At 42.2% G+C, this 15635-nt stretch overlaps 1 protein-coding gene across 8 annotated transcripts in view; it reads left to right on the forward strand.

Annotated features, from left to right (window-relative positions):
* cdk19 (cyclin dependent kinase 19) overlaps nucleotides 1–15635 on the forward strand; it is a 329688-nt gene that overhangs the window by 103081 nt on the left and 210972 nt on the right. For 6 of the 8 annotated variants that reach the window (XR_013497746.1, XR_013497744.1, XR_013497747.1 and 3 more), the window contains exons 5-6: nucleotides 2580–2637; nucleotides 15155–15286. Coding sequence is in view for 4 of the 8 variants with exons in the window: in XM_078212346.1 (XP_078068472.1) it covers nucleotides 2580–2637; nucleotides 15155–15286 (190 nt within the window). In the remaining 4 variants the exon portion in view is untranslated. The remainder of the gene's footprint in view (nucleotides 1–2579; nucleotides 2638–15154; nucleotides 15287–15635) is intronic. The other 2 variants (XR_013497748.1, XM_078212347.1) reach the window with 1 other exon arrangement.

The following is a 15635-nucleotide window of genomic DNA, read 5'->3' on the forward strand; positions in this document are numbered from 1 at the left end:
TTCCCTAAAGGACATCAGTAAATCAGATGGATATTTCTGACAATTCATTAGTTTCATCTTGTAGAATTGGCAGCTTGAATTCTATTTCCTGATAATTGATATAATCTTTGCAAGTTAACCAATGCTTTGGCATATTTAACCAAATTGTGTTGTATTTCTTGTACAGCTAATTAAAAGGATTTTTGACATATTTACCTAAATTGAATTTTTGTCCAAGTACTAAGTTTCAGAATCAAAATAGCAATAATGTGAAATGTATCTTGATGAAAACAGGACTTTTGTAGAAGTCAAAATCATGCTACTATTTTGAACTGTTACTGAGGGACATGTGTGTAGTTTAATACTGATTAACTTCTTTATTTATTCGGTCACAGGGTGTCGGTGTCACTAGTTAGGCCACCATTTATTGTCCATTGCCCATCCCTGATTTCTCTTCAGAAGGTGGTTGGGAACTGCCTTCTTGAACTGCTGCAGTTCATGTGGTGTAGATACACCCACAGAGCTGTCAGGGAGGGATTTTCAATGTCACATTACTGTAGTGTAAATCATGCAAATTATGCTGTTTGATTTCTATTTGTGTATATAATAAAATGGTTTATGATACCTTATTTCACATTTTAGGGATGGGCAATAAATGCTGGCCAGCCAGCAATGCCCATGTCCCACGAATGAATATTAAAAAAATCAAAGCTTGGCGAACCACAGAATGTCTTGATTTGAATGTGGGTCTGTTCTAAAGGCTCAGTTTTGTCCATTCCATTTCTGATTTGAGAGCACTTGATGCTGATGTTGGGTGCCAAAAATGGAAAAGCATTCAATTTTCCAGCTCTCCATCTCTTTCTTTGATGAGCACAAAAGTTCAACCCACTACTGCCAAAGCTATTTGAATCATTTTTTTCATATATTGAATTAGAGCACTGTTATCTTGACTGCCTTGATTGTAAGTAATATAGTGAAAATCTGATCTAGCATGAAGGAACATAGGTTTTGTCACATCTATGAATTTGCCATTTTTGTTATTTTCCAGCATTAGAGTTGTGCTCATTATTCAGCAGAACATTGGTTTTAATTAGTAAAATTCTTTTAGCTTAGGATGAGATGTTTAAGCTTCCCAAATTCAGCACAAACAGTTCCAGAGAAAATATAACTTAATTGCATATGTTACAATGATATGAAGTATGATAAGAATGTATACAGAGAGAACATTTCCTCTTGTGGGGAAGAGCATAACTAGAGGTTATGAATAATTGTCACCAAGAAAACTATTGAGGGTTCGGAACAAACTTCTTTACCCAGAGTGGTAAGAATGTAGAACCACAGGGAGCGTTTAAAGCAAATAAAATAGATGCATTTAAGGGGAAACTTGACAAACACCTGAGGGAGAAGGGGATAGATGGTTATGATGGTAGATTTAGATGAAAGAAGATGGGAAGAGGCTTGAGTGGAGCTTAAAATAGTGCGGACTGATTGAGCCGACTGGTCTGTTTCTATGATGTAATCCAATGCAATTTTTCTAGGTTTTCCAGCAAAGAAGGAAAATATGTTATTGTTAGAATATGTAACACTTTCATGATGGAAAGATATTAAAATCCTGAACTGACAAATGTCTTCTCAGCTTGTGACCAAGTTTTGATTAGTGGATTTGTGCAATAATCTTTTATTTAGATGTACATGTAGGGAAAAAAAAGCAAAAATTGCTGGATGCACACAGCAGCTGGAATTTTACCGCCCCGTTCACCACGGGATTGGAATGGGCAAGGGGCGGAACATGGGAAGGTCCATTGACCTCAGGCAGGATTTTACGGTTTCGGGACAAGCAAGGCCGTAAAATCCTGCCCTGCGAATCTGCCAGCATCTGTAAAGAGAAAGATCTGCATAACTTTGAAGACAGATTTTACACACATTAATCAATTGGATTAACATGAATTCAGAATCTATTCTATGTAGAGAGAGTCCCGAACATCAAAGAATGCTCCAGCAACCCCAGCAAGCCAAATTGTGTTTTTTTTCCTTCGATCTGAAGATTCTATCAGCTTCCCTCCTTAAATAATTATTTGTTTTTATGTTTCCAGTGCCCTTGCAGTTTCCTATCACCTCATTTGATGGGCGAATTTCAGAGCTTCCAGTGCTCTGATTTGGCTGGCAGCATTGGGAACCAGCCCACCATTCTGAATAAGACAGTCAGCTCAAAGGTAGCCAATTTGGAGGCTGCCTACTGGAATGTTACTGTGTCCATCTTGCTGACAATGACTGCAGGCTTGGGACCCCAATTTGGTCTAGATGTCAGGATTCCGAAGCCTATGGGAAAGTCCTGCCCAATATTTCATATGTGGAATGTTTGGTGACAACAATCTGTGGGAAATGCAAGCTTGGATATTTGTCTTAACAATTTGGTGCAGCATGTTTCAGCTTGAAACCATGATGTGTGCCAAGTAAATACGGAAATTCTTATGGGGAACACTACTCAAACTATTAGATATAAAGATTTGTGGTCCATATTATCCTAATCACTGCTTCTATTTTATCTTTAGTTGTGAAGGATTAATGTGCCTTTCATTCCCTTTTTGTTTTTCTTCCAGAAACCAGCAAATATCCTCGTAATGGGGGAAGGGCCAGAACGAGGCCGTGTAAAAATAGGTAAATCACTACTTCACATTTTCTCATGACGAAGTAAGCTTCCTCTGTGTGTAAAGTTAAATGATTTAGGATTGCCTTTTAGACCAGAAGGAGAAATCTACAAAAATAATTTGTGAACAGGTTAAGGAAACGCAAGAGCCTTCAAGAAGCACAACTGCATGAAAGTTCTATGTATGGCTTCAAGATGTCGTACTAAGTCAAGTCAACTTAAACCAAAACATAAAGCAAAAAAAAAGCAAAATACATTTTGATGTGACATGGAGTTTATACAGCATATGTTTTATGTACCGTAACTGAAAAACAGTAGAAGACAAAGAAGAAACTTCACCCTGGTTTACATCTCTATCACCTTCTATGAAAACTCAATTTGCTTTGCTGACATGGATACCCAAATACAGAATCACAGAAATGTTACAGCGCAGAAGGAGGTCATTTGGCCCATCGTGTCTGCACTGGCCCTCTGAATGAACAACTCGCTTAGTGCCATCCATTTTCCTGCCTTTGTCTTGTAACCCAGCACATTTCTTTCTTTACACATAGCAGTCTAATTGCTTTTTGAATACTTAGATTGAACCTGCTTCCATCACACCCTCTTGCAGTGTATCCCAGACCTTAATCCTTCTCACATCGCTTCTGCTTCTTTTTGCCAATTACTTTAAATCTGTGCCCTCTTGTTCTCCATCTTTTCATGAGTGGGAACAATTTCTCCCTATCTATTTTGTCCAGACCCCTCGTGATTTTGAATGCCACAATCAAATCTCCTCTCCGCCATCTTCAATGAAAACACTGACCCCTGGGGAACAACATGACAAATCTTCCTCCTGCCCAAAAATATATAGGCTGGAATTTCCAGCCATTTATGATGGTGGGAGCTCCTGGTCCCGCCGATGGCCCATACCCAGCTGCAAACGATGCATTTAATGTGAAACTCCATTGAAAATGGCAAGACCAGAAGATCCCGCTGCCAGCCATGGGTGGGTCACCTCCGATTCTGCAGCGGGTTGTGCAGAATATCCGGCCCATATTAACCACTACTCTCTGTTTCCTGTCACTCAGCCAATTTTGTATCCATATTACTACTACCCCTTTTATTCCATGAGCTATGACTTTGCTCACAAGTCTGTTGTGCAGCACTGTATCAAATGCCTTTTTGAAGTCCATATACACCACATCAACAGCATTATCCTCATCAACCCTCTCTGTTACCTCTTCAAAAAACTCCACTAAGTTAGTTAAACACCATTTTCCCTTAAGAAATCCACGCTGACTTTCCTTAATTAACCTGCATTTGTCAAAGTGATGATTAATTTTGTCCCAAATTATTGTTATGAGAATTTTCACCACCACCAAGCTTAAACTGACTGGTCTCTCCTTGTCTACCTTTTTGTGAATGAGCTTGTAATGTTTGCAATTCTCCAGGCACTATACCTGAGTCGGAGGAAAATTGAAAAATTATGGCCAGTGCAACTGCAATTTCCACTCTCACTTCCTGAAGTATCCTTGGGTTGTATTCTCCTATGGCCCCACTGGCGGATTCAAAGGTGGGCATGGATTGAATTTGGCAGGAGTGCAAACATTGGTTTCACATCAGTGTGAACTTTCTGCAGCATCTTACATCGGTGCCCATCATGTTGGATCGGGAAATCTGTTGGAGGCTGGTGTGAAACTGATTTGCATTCTGCTAATAGGATCCAAATGAAGGCCCAACTGAATTTTCTACCCACATCTGATTCTCTGCAATGCAGTAGGAAAACAACTATGCGCCATCAGGCCTGCCACACCACGGAATCATAGAATCTATAGAATCTCTACGGTGCAGAAAGAGGCCATCCAGCCCATCCAGTCTGCACCGACTCTCTGAAAGAGCATCCCTGCTGGGCCCTCCCCACTGTTCTATCCCAGTAATCTCGTGCATTTACCATGGCCAATCCACCTCATCTACACATCTTTGGACTGTGGGATAAAACCAGAGCACCTGGAAGAAACATGGGAGAATGTGCAAACTCCACACAGAAAGTCACCCAAGGCTGGAATTGAACCCAGGTCCCTAGTGCTATGAGGCAGCAATGCTAACCACTGTACCACTGTGCCTCCCGCAAAACATCAAGTTGCATACATAATGAGGTCGGGTCTGGAAGACATGATATAGTTTTCTGCCTTCCAAAGCGGGAAACACAGCGCAAAAGGGTGGGAGGAAGAAGAGGAGAGCAGTAGTGATAGGGGACTCAATGGTCAGAGGTACGGACAGGAGGTTCTGTGGTCGGGACAGAGACTCCCGCATGGTTTGTTGCCTCCCAGGTGCCAAGGTTAGCGATGTCTCTGATCGCGTGCACAGCATTCTAAAGTGGGAAGGTGATCAGCCAGATGTCGTGGTACACATCGGTACAAATGACGTAGGAAGGAAGAGTGAGGAGGTCCTAAAGAGTGAGTACAAAGAGCTTGGAAGGAAGTTAAAAAGCAGGACCCCGAGGGTAGTAATCTCAGGATTGCTACTTGAGCCACATGCCAGTGAGGGCAGGAGTAGGATGCTTGGGCGGATGAACACGTGGCTGAGGAACTGGTGCAGGGGGCAGGGTTTCCAATTCTTGGATCATTGGGACCTCTTCTGGGGCAGGTGGGACCTGTACAAGAGAGACGGGTTACACCTAAACTGCAAGGGGACCAATATACTTGCAGGGAGATTTGCTAGTGTTATTGGGGAGCGTTTAAACTAGATTTGCAGAGGGATGGGAACCAGAGTGCCAGAGCAGATAGTGGAGCAGGGGTAAAAAGACAGGTTAGTTCAAGCAAAATCACAAATGGAAGGGTTGAGTGTGGTGGAAATAATCTTTTGAGGTGTGTCTATTTCAATGCCAGGAGTATTGTGGGGAAGGCAGATGAGCTGAAGGCGTGGATAGACACATGGAAATATGACATTATAGCCATTAGTGAAACTTGGCTACAGGAGGGGCAGGACTGGCAGCTCAATGTTCCAGAGTTCCAATGTTTCAGGCAGGATCGAGGCAGAGGGATAAAAGGTGGGGGGGTGGCATTGTTGGTCAGGGAAAATGTTACAGCGGTACTCAGGCAGGATAGATTAGGGAGCTTGTTTACAGAGGCCCTATGGGTGGAGCTGAGAAACAGGAAAGGTATGACCACATCAATGGGGTTGTATTATAGACCACCCAATAGTCAGCGAGAATTGGAGGAGCAAATCAGCGGAGAGATAGCTGACAACTGCAAGAAACAAAGTTGTGATAGTAGGGGATTTTAATTTTCCACATATAGATTGGGACTCGCATACTGTTAAAGGTTTAGACGGGGTAGAGTTTGTAAAATGTGTTCAGGAGAATTTTCTACATCAGTATATAGAGGTGCCAACTAGAGAGGATGCGATATTGGATCTCCTACTGGGAAATGAGTTAGGGAAGGTGATGGATGTGAGTGTGAGGGAACACTTTGGATCCAGTGATCATAATGCCATTAGTTTCAACCTGATCATGGATAAGGATGGATCTGGTCCTCGGGTTGAAGTTCTGAACTGGAAAAAGGCCAAATTTGATGAAATGAGAAGGGATCTGGGAAGTGTGGATTGGCACAGGCTGTTCTCTGGTAAGGATGTAAATGGAAAGTGGGAGGCCTTCAAAGGAGAAATTTTGAGAGTGCAGAGTTTGTATGTTCCTGTCAGGATTAAAGGCAAAGTAAATAGGAATAAGGAACCTTGGTTCTCGAGGGAGATTGTAACACTGATTAAGAGGAAGAGAGAGTTGTATGAAATGTACAGGCAGCAAGGAACAGATCAGATGCTCTAGGAGTATAAAAAGTGCAAGAAGCTACTTAAGAGGGAAATCAGGAGGGCTAAAAGAAGACATGAGGTTGCTTTGGCAGACAGAGTGAAGGAAAATCCAAAGAGCTTCTATAGGTATGTTAGGAGCAAAAGGATAGTGAGGGATAAAATTGGTCCTCTTGAAGACCAGAGTGGTAGACTGTGTATGGAACCAAAAGAGATGGGGGAGATACTAAATGGTTTTTTTGCATCCGTATTTACTGAGGAAACGGGCATGGAGTCTACGGAAATAGGGCAACAGGTAGGGAGGTCATGGAACCTTTACAGATTAAAGGGGAGGAGGTGCTCGCTGTCTTGAGGCAAATCAGAGTGGATAAATCCCCAGGACCGGACAGGGTATTCCCGCGGACCTTGAGGGAAGCTAGTGTTGAACTTGCAGGGGCCCTGGCAGACATATTTAAAATGTCAGTATTCACGGGGGAGGTGCTGGATGATTGGAGGGTGGCTCATGTTGGTCCGTTGTTTAAAAAAGGTTCCAAAAGAAATCCGGGAAATTATAGGCCAGTAAGTTTGACGTCGGTGGTGGGCAAGTTATTGGAAGGTGTGATAAGGGATAGGATCTACAAATATTTGGATAGACAGGGACTTATTAGGGAGAGTCAACATGGCTTTGTGCGTGGTAGGTCATGTTTGACCAATCTATTAGAGTTTTTCGAGGAGGTTACCAGGAAAGTGGATGAAGGGAAGGCGGTGGATGTTGTCTACCTGGATTTCAGCAAGGCCTTTGACAAGGTCCTTCATGGGAGGTTAGTTAGGAAGGTTCAGTCGCTAGGTATACATGGGGAGGTAGTAAATTAGATTAGCCACTGGCTCAATGGAAGAAGCCAGAGAGTGGTTGTGGAGGATTGCTTCTCTGAGTGGAGGCCTGTGACTAGTGGTGTGCTGCAGGGATCAGTGTTGGGTCCATTGTTGTTTGTCATCTATATCAATGATCTGGATGATAATGTGGTAAATTGGATCAGCAAGTTTGCTGAGGTGTAGTGGACAGTGAGGAAGGTTTTCAAAGCTTGCAGAGGGATTTGGACCAACTAGAAAAATGGGCTCAAAAATGGCAAATGGAATTTAACGCAGACAAGTGTGAGATATTGCACATTGGAAGGACAAACCAAAGTAGAACGTACAGGGTAAATGGTAGGACTCTGAAGAGTGCAGTTGAACAGAGGGATCTGGGAATACAGGTACAGAATTCCCTAAAAGTGACGTCACAGGTGGATAGGGTCGTAAAGAGTGCCTTTGGTACATTGGCCTTTATAAATCGGAGTATCGAGTATAAAAGTTGGAGTGTTATGGTAAGGTTATATAAGGCATTGGTGAGGCCGAATTTGGAGTATTGTGTCCAGTTTTGGTCACCTAGTTACAGGAAGGATGTAAATAAGGTTGAAAGAGTGCAGAGAAGGTTCACAAGGATGTTGCCGGGACTTGAGAAGCTGAGTTACAGAGAGAGATTGAATAGGTTGGGACTTTATTTCCTGGAGCGTAGAAGATTGAGGGGAGATTTGATAGAGGTGTATAAGATTTTGATGGGTATAGATAGAGTGAATGCAAGTAGGCTTTTTCCGCTGAGGCTAGGGGAGAAAAAAACCAGAGGGCATGAGTTAAGGGTGAAAGGAGAAAAGTTTAAAGGGAATATTATGGGGGGGCTTCTTCACGCAGAGAGTGGTGGGAGTGTCGAATGAGCTGCCGGATAAAGTGGTAAATGCGGGGTCACTTTTAACATTTAAGAAAAACTTGGACGGGTTCATGGATGAGAGGGGTGTGGAGGGATACAGCCCAAGTGCAGGTCAGTGGGACTAGGCAAAAAATGGTTCGGCACAGACAAGAAGGGCCAAAAGGCCTGTTTCTGAGCTGTAATTTTCTATGGTTCTATGTTTCCACCCCTGCCACAAGATTTAGTTTCCGATGGGCGAATCCCTCCCCTTGGGTGCATCTCATCCCAGTGCCTTATCAACTTTAAGTGCAGACAGCCTATTAAGTACTTTCTATATCAATTTCAAATCCTTGTAATGTCTGAATTTCCTACTCTTTCACCATGGCCTGGTTAGCATCTTCTTCCTTGGTGAAGACAGATGCAAAGTATTCATTTAACACCTCAACTATGCCCTCTTCATAGGCCAAAACTGGCCCTGCTCTTCCTTTTTCCACCTTTTTACTATTTATATGCGTATTGAAGACTTTGGTATTTCATTCATGTTAGCTGCCAGTCTTTTTTCATACTCGCTGTTTGCTTCTATTAATTGTTTTTCACCTCCACTCCGAACCTTCTATATTCAGCCTGGTACTCAATTTTGTTTTCTATCTGACATGTGTCATAAACACACTTTGTCTTTACCTTAATTTCTATCCGAACTATCTCTTTGAAGGTAGCCCATTGTTTAGCCACTGTTTTTCCTGCCAACTTGACTTTATTCGGCCCAGACCCATGCCTACCCCATTGAAGGTCGCTTTCTCCTGGTTAATTATCCTTACTCTCAGTTGTTTATTGTCCTTTTCCATATTCAGCCTAACTGTTATGGCACAATGATCATTGTTCCTTAAATGTTCTCTTACTGACACTTGATCCACTTGGCTCATTTCATTCCCAAGAACTAGGTCTAGCAGTGCCTTCTCATTGAACTGAAAAAATACTGCGGTAGAAAATTCTCCTCCCCACCGCCCCCGCCCCCCCTCCCCCCCCCTGCAAGGTCCCTTCACACTACAACTATCTGAGTGTATATTCAGCTAATTAAAATTCCCCCTTATGACTCTCTGATAATTTTTGCATCTCTGTAATTTCCTGCAAATTCGTTTCTCTACATTCTTCCTACTAGTTGGTGGCCTATAGATGATACCGAGCAGCGTAATTGCACCTTTTGTTGTTCCTTTGCTCTAGCCAAATAGATTCTGTCCTGACCCCTTTGGGACATCCTCTTCCTCCGGCTCTGCAATGTACTGCATAATCAAAACTGCCACTCTGCCATCCCTAATTGCTCTTGAGAAGGTGGTGGTGAGCCACCTTCTTGAACCACTGCAGCCCATGTGGTGTAGGTACACCCACATGTAAGAAGTTCCAGGATTTTGATCGAACAACAGTGAAGAAATGGGGATAGAGTTTCAAGTCCTCCCCAGTAACATCTGGGGACATGTACCAAAATAGGAAGAAATGGGCCACAGATGAGTCAAGCGGCATAATGACATACTCACAGAATCATATCCCTTAGCCAATGTACCAGACTCTTCCATCATGATTGCTACATACTTCTTGTCTAACCCTGGTGCACTTACCAGAGTGGCAACACAGTGGTATACAAATCATGAGAGAGTGACCCTGGGAAACCTCAGCATTGACTCCGGGCTCCATGAAATCTCATGGAATCAGGTCAAACATGGGCCAGTAAAACTCCTGCTGATTACCACTTCCACCCCTCCCGAAGCTGATAAATCAATACTCCTCCATGTTGAACGCCACTTGGAAGCAGCACTGAGAGCAAAAAGGACACAGAATGTATTCTGGGCGGGATCTTCAGTCTCCATCACCAAGAGTGACCCGGTAATACCACTACTAATCAAGTTTGCCAAATTCTGAAAGACATATCTGCCAGACATGGGCATGTGACAGGTACTGTGAAATAAACTACTTGACCCATCCTCACAGGTCTACCCGTTGCAGATGCATCTGTTCACAACAGATTTTCTGCAATTGAGAGATGGCAGAAATATTAAATAATTATTCCACTTTTCCATTTACTGGGGAGATAGAATAAACATAACATTGGCTGATGAAATGAGTAACAGGATTCAAAATAATGAAAGATGTATTAAACCAACTAAATAAACTCAAAAAGGATAAAGCTCCAAATCCAGATGGATTGCATCCACGTACTTTGAAAGAATCTATGGAAGAGATAGAGGCATTACTACTCATATTTAATAACATGTCACAAAAAAGTGTTATGTCAGAGGACTGACTGACAGACTAATATAATTCTTATATTTATGAAGGGGGACATAACATGTTCAGGGAATTATAGACCAGTCAGCTTAACATTGATAGGAAAAATCATAGAATCCTTACGAAAGGAAAAAATAGATGACTGTTCAGAAATGAAAAGTAGAATAATGAATAGCCAGCATTGATTTCATGACCAACTTTATTCAATTTTTAAGGAGGTAACAAAGAGAACAGACAATGATTATGCAGCAGATGTAATTATCTGGCTTTTCAAAAGGCCTTCAATATGATGTCCTATCATAGACTAATTAAGAAGGATTAAAGAATGTGACATCAGGAGACAAGTGGCAGAAAGTAAAGACTAGAGTAAAGGGCAGTCGTTCAGCGTGGCAGAAGTTGAAAAGTGGTCTTCCACAAGGATCAATGCTGAGACCACTGCTGTTCACAATTTACTTGACCAGTTTGGAATTAAAAATACAATTTCTAAATTTGTGGAAGACACCGAATTGGGAGGGATAAACAATACCGAGGACGATTACAACAAATTACAGGAGGATATTTGTAAACTTACAGGGTGTGAAAATAATTGTCAGCTGAAGTTCAATACATCAGACTGAGGTTATTTTGTAAAACAGAATAGGGACACTTTGCTGGAAGCTGCAAATCTAGGTGGTGGGGGGAAGAAACAAAATGGGGGTGATTCTCCCAAAAAAAGTGCCAAAATCGCATAAAAACTGGAGTAACTCACGCTGGTTCTTTAGTGGGATTTTCAAAATGGAAGTCCCATACTCTGAGCAAAGTGCCTCAGAGAGATTCACACTGAAAATCAGAGGCGAGGCCTATTCCGACTGGAGAGGCCGGCAGCGTAGTGCTGTGTGGGCCACTGCGCATGTGCCTGCTGATGGTGAGCATTACCACTTTGCCCCTTGGGCAGTGCCGGGGGGCAGTGCTGGGGGAGGGGGGGGGGGCAAAGTATCCCCGACCTTCTGGGGTGGCCTCCACGACCTCTTATAACTAGCGGGATTGGGCCACCTGTTCTCCTTTAGTGGAGAGCCGTTGTGAAATCCGCTTGAGTGAACCACTCGTGGCTGGGCAGCGGGGGGGGGGGGGGCTGTGGAGACACTAACGGGCCCGGAGACTTCACTCCCGGGTCTGCTAATTAAATGGTACCGTTGATTTAAATATGGAAATCAGCTCGGTGCCAGTTTCCGGTACAGATCTGATGACGCTAGAAATCCTGGCCCTGGAGACACGCGGAGGCCGTGGCACCCAGCGGGAAGCCCGCTAAACAGCCTCTGTGGATGTCTCCCGGCCCGTTGTGCTCCTAGAGCACCGCAGCAGGCTGGGAGAATCGCCCCAGTGATTTGGAGTACAAATGCATCAATCATTAAAAGTTATGCCACACATTAACAAGGCTATAACAAGAAAATAAAGCACTAGGCTTTATCCCTAGAGAGATAGAATTGAAAAGTAGTGAACCTTGGTACTGTGTGCAGTTCTGATTGCTGTATTATAGAAAGATATATAGGCAGAGGAGTTTTAAAAGGACTATAGCAGAAATATGTGAGTATATACATCAGGAAGGGACTAACAGGCTGGGTCTCTTTCTCTTGAAAAAAGAAGGCTGTGGAGTTACTGAATAGTGGTCTTTAAAATTATGAAAGGTTTTGCTAAAGTAAATACAGAAATATGGGAAATAGTGGGAAATAGCAAAACTAGAAGCCATTGATATAAGATAGTCACCAAGATATCGAATAGTGAATTCAGAAAAAACTTACTTACTGAAATAGTGGAAGAATTTGGAACTCGCTCCACGGGAAGAATTGAAGCAAATAGTATAGATGCATTTAAGGGAAGCTAGACAAGCATTTGATGAAGAAGGGAATCGATGGTTAGAATTGTAGATTTAGAGGAAAAAAGATGGGAGGATGCTCAAGTGGAGCATAAACATTGACATAGACAGTTGTGCTGACAGGATTGTTTCTGTGCTATATATCCTACCTAATCCTTTGTAAACATTGTTCAGCGTGACCTCACACACTGAAGAAGATGAAGTCCTGCTTTTACACTGAAAATAAATGCATTGTGTTGTGTGACATTATCATCATGGTAAATGGATAGATACAGAACAAATCAGATATCCTACCGTACATTGATGTGTGTTTGCAGATATTGCTTCAAGACCAATTTTAGTCAGGGAGGCAGTTCAGGGTTGCCAGCTTCTTTGGGCTAGTGTGAGATTCTTGCTCACTGACCCTGACCTGCAAAGTTCACAGAAGTGAATGTCAGGTGAAGGTTAGTTTGTCTGTGGTCAGGGCACCTGCTGACTCTGCTTGTCTAACACTGATTAAAGATGGATATTTTTGTTTTTCATGTCTGAAGCTTGTTGCTGCCTGTGGAACTATACACCAGTAAGAGCAAGTACCTTCAGGAAAGAGAAATTGGCATTAAAGACACAAGAAGCTTGATGTTATAAATAATTCACTTGTACAAATAATCTGGTTTCTTTCCTATTGTGGACCAGCAATATTAAAAACATAGACATAGAAACATCAAAAATAGGAACAGGAATAGGTCATTTGACCCTTCGAGCCTTTTTTTATTCACTTGTGGGCCATAGACGTCGCTGGCTGACCAGCATTTATTGCCCATCCCTAGTTGCCCGACGGCAGTTGAGAGTCAACCACATTGCTGTGGCTCTGGAGTCACATGTAGGCCAGACCAGGTAAGGACGGCAGATTTCCTTCCCTAAAGGACATTAGTGAATCAGATGGGTTTTTCCAACAATCGACTATGGTTTCATGGTCATCAGTAGATTCTTAATTCCAGATATTTTTCATTAAATTCAAATTCCACCATCTCTGTGGCAGGATTTGAACTCGGATCCCCAGAACATAGCAGAGTTTCTGGATTAATAATCTAGCGATAATACCACGAGGCCATCACCTCTCTTGTTCCACCATTCAGTATGATCATGGCTGATCAACCAACTCAATATCTTGATCCTGGCTTCCCCCATATCCTTTGATCCCTTTCGTCCCAAGAGCTATATGTAAATTCTTCTTGAAAACATACTATATTTTGGCCTCAACTCCTTTCTCTGGTAGTGAATTCTACAGGCTTACCACTCTTTGGGTGAAGAAATTTCTCTTCATCTCAGTCCTAAAAGGTTTACCCTTCATCCTTAGACTATGACACCTGGTTCTGGATTCCCCCACCATCGGGATGCATTTACCCTGTCTAGTTGCGTTAGAATTTTATAGGTTTCTATTCGATCTCCCCTCATTCTTCTGAACTCCACCGAATATAATCCTAGCTGATTCAGTCTCTCCTCATATGTTAGTCCCGCCATCCCAGGAATCAGTCTGATAAACCTACGCTGCACTACCTCTATAGCAAGAACATCTTCCTCAGATCAGGAGGCCAAAACTGCATGCAATACTCCAGGTGTGGCCTCACCAAGGCCCTGTATAATTGAGGCAAGACTTCCCTGCTCCTGTACTCGAATCCTCTTGCTATGAGAGCCAACATACCATTTGCCTTCTTTACTGCCTGCTGCACTTGCATGCTTACCTTCAGTGACTGGTGTACAAGGACATCCAGGTCTGATTGCACATTCCCCGCTCTCAATTTATAGCCATTCGGATAATAATCTGCCTTTCTGTTTTTGCTGCCTGTTGCGGTCCCTCAATGACATTTTAATTAAAAGTCTATGCAGCCTTATTTTTTGGTTTAACCCTTTCACTGGACACAGTTATTGATATGATATGGCTACTATTCTCCTCCATAATTATTAGAATGGGTATTATTCACTTCCACTACCAAAGTGGATAACCTCACATTTATCCACATTATACTGCATTTGGCATGCATTTGCACACTCATTCAACTTGTCCAAATCACATTGAAGCGTCTCTGCATCCACCTCACAGCTCACCCTCCCATCCAGCTTTGTGACATCAGCAAATTCGGGGATATTGCATTTAGTTCCTGTAACTAAATATGTATTGTGGATAGCTGGGGTTCTTGAACTGATCCCTGCAGCACCCCACTAGTCACTGTCTGCCATTCGGAAAAAGGTCCGTTTATTCCTACTCATTGTTTCCTATCTGCCAGCCAGTTTTCTATCCGTCTCAATAACTACCCCAATAACTACCCCAATAAAGCCATGCACTTTAATTTTACACACTACTGGGAAATTTTCATTCATTTTTAAAATCAAAGCAACAGTTGTTTTCTTTAATGTATTAAATCGGCAAGGTAAAAATATTAATACAAAAGCAAAATGCAGCGGATGCTGGAAATCTAAAATAAAAGCAAAATATGCTGGAAATACTCAGCAGGTCAGGTAGCATCTGTGGAGAGAAACAGTTAACGTTTTAGGTTGAGATGACCTTTTATTGTAAGGTAAAAATGTTGCCTTTACACAGAAAGAATTGAACTTAAAAATAATGATTTAACTTGCATTAGGTTCCATCTATTTAATATTCATGCTTTCTCTGGTCTCTGTCATAATCCCAAAATATTAAACATGTGTTCAAGGAATCCTTTGTCTTTTTTTTACTCCTATTTTTAAGTATTGAAAGTAATGGATGATAATTTAGTTTATGGAGCCACACCAAAGGTTTTATGGGAATGTACCTTTATATTCTATATACCATGCATAATTTCTGAAATACCTGTACAATTGAGACTATTCATCTGTCAGTAATTTAAAAAGGAGTCATGTTTTAAATTGTAATTTACATATTTTTAATTTCCAGCGGACATGGGTTTTGCCAGACTGTTTAATTCTCCACTAAAGCCTTTGGCTGATTTGGATCCGGTGGTAGTAACATTTTGGTATCGTGCACCGGAGTTACTGCTGGGAGCCAGACATTACACAAAAGCAATTGGTATGTTACTACATGAGGTTCCTGTGTGAGAAACCAAACTGGATAGTTTCATTTTTCACCATATAATGCTACTTCTTGCTCAGGATATATTCAGTATTCTCACAGCTTACTTTCCTACCAGAAAAGTTAAAGGCTGGGATTCTTCCAAAACTTAGATAAGTGCCCAACAAGTGGGAAAACAGGAGAATATCTCACCTGTTTTTTGGGTATGCTTACCTGAACGAATCTCCAACATTCTGTGCAATGCAGAGTGCTTCAGAGAGATTCACGCTAAAAAGTGTGGGGGGGATGGGGCGCATCCCACTGGAGAGGCCGTCAGCATAGCGCTGAGTGGGCCACTGCGCATGCA

The sequence above is a fragment of the Mustelus asterias genome, chromosome 5 (genome assembly GCF_964213995.1).
Source record: "Mustelus asterias chromosome 5, sMusAst1.hap1.1, whole genome shotgun sequence".
Classification (NCBI taxonomy): domain Eukaryota; kingdom Metazoa; phylum Chordata; class Chondrichthyes; order Carcharhiniformes; family Triakidae; genus Mustelus; species Mustelus asterias.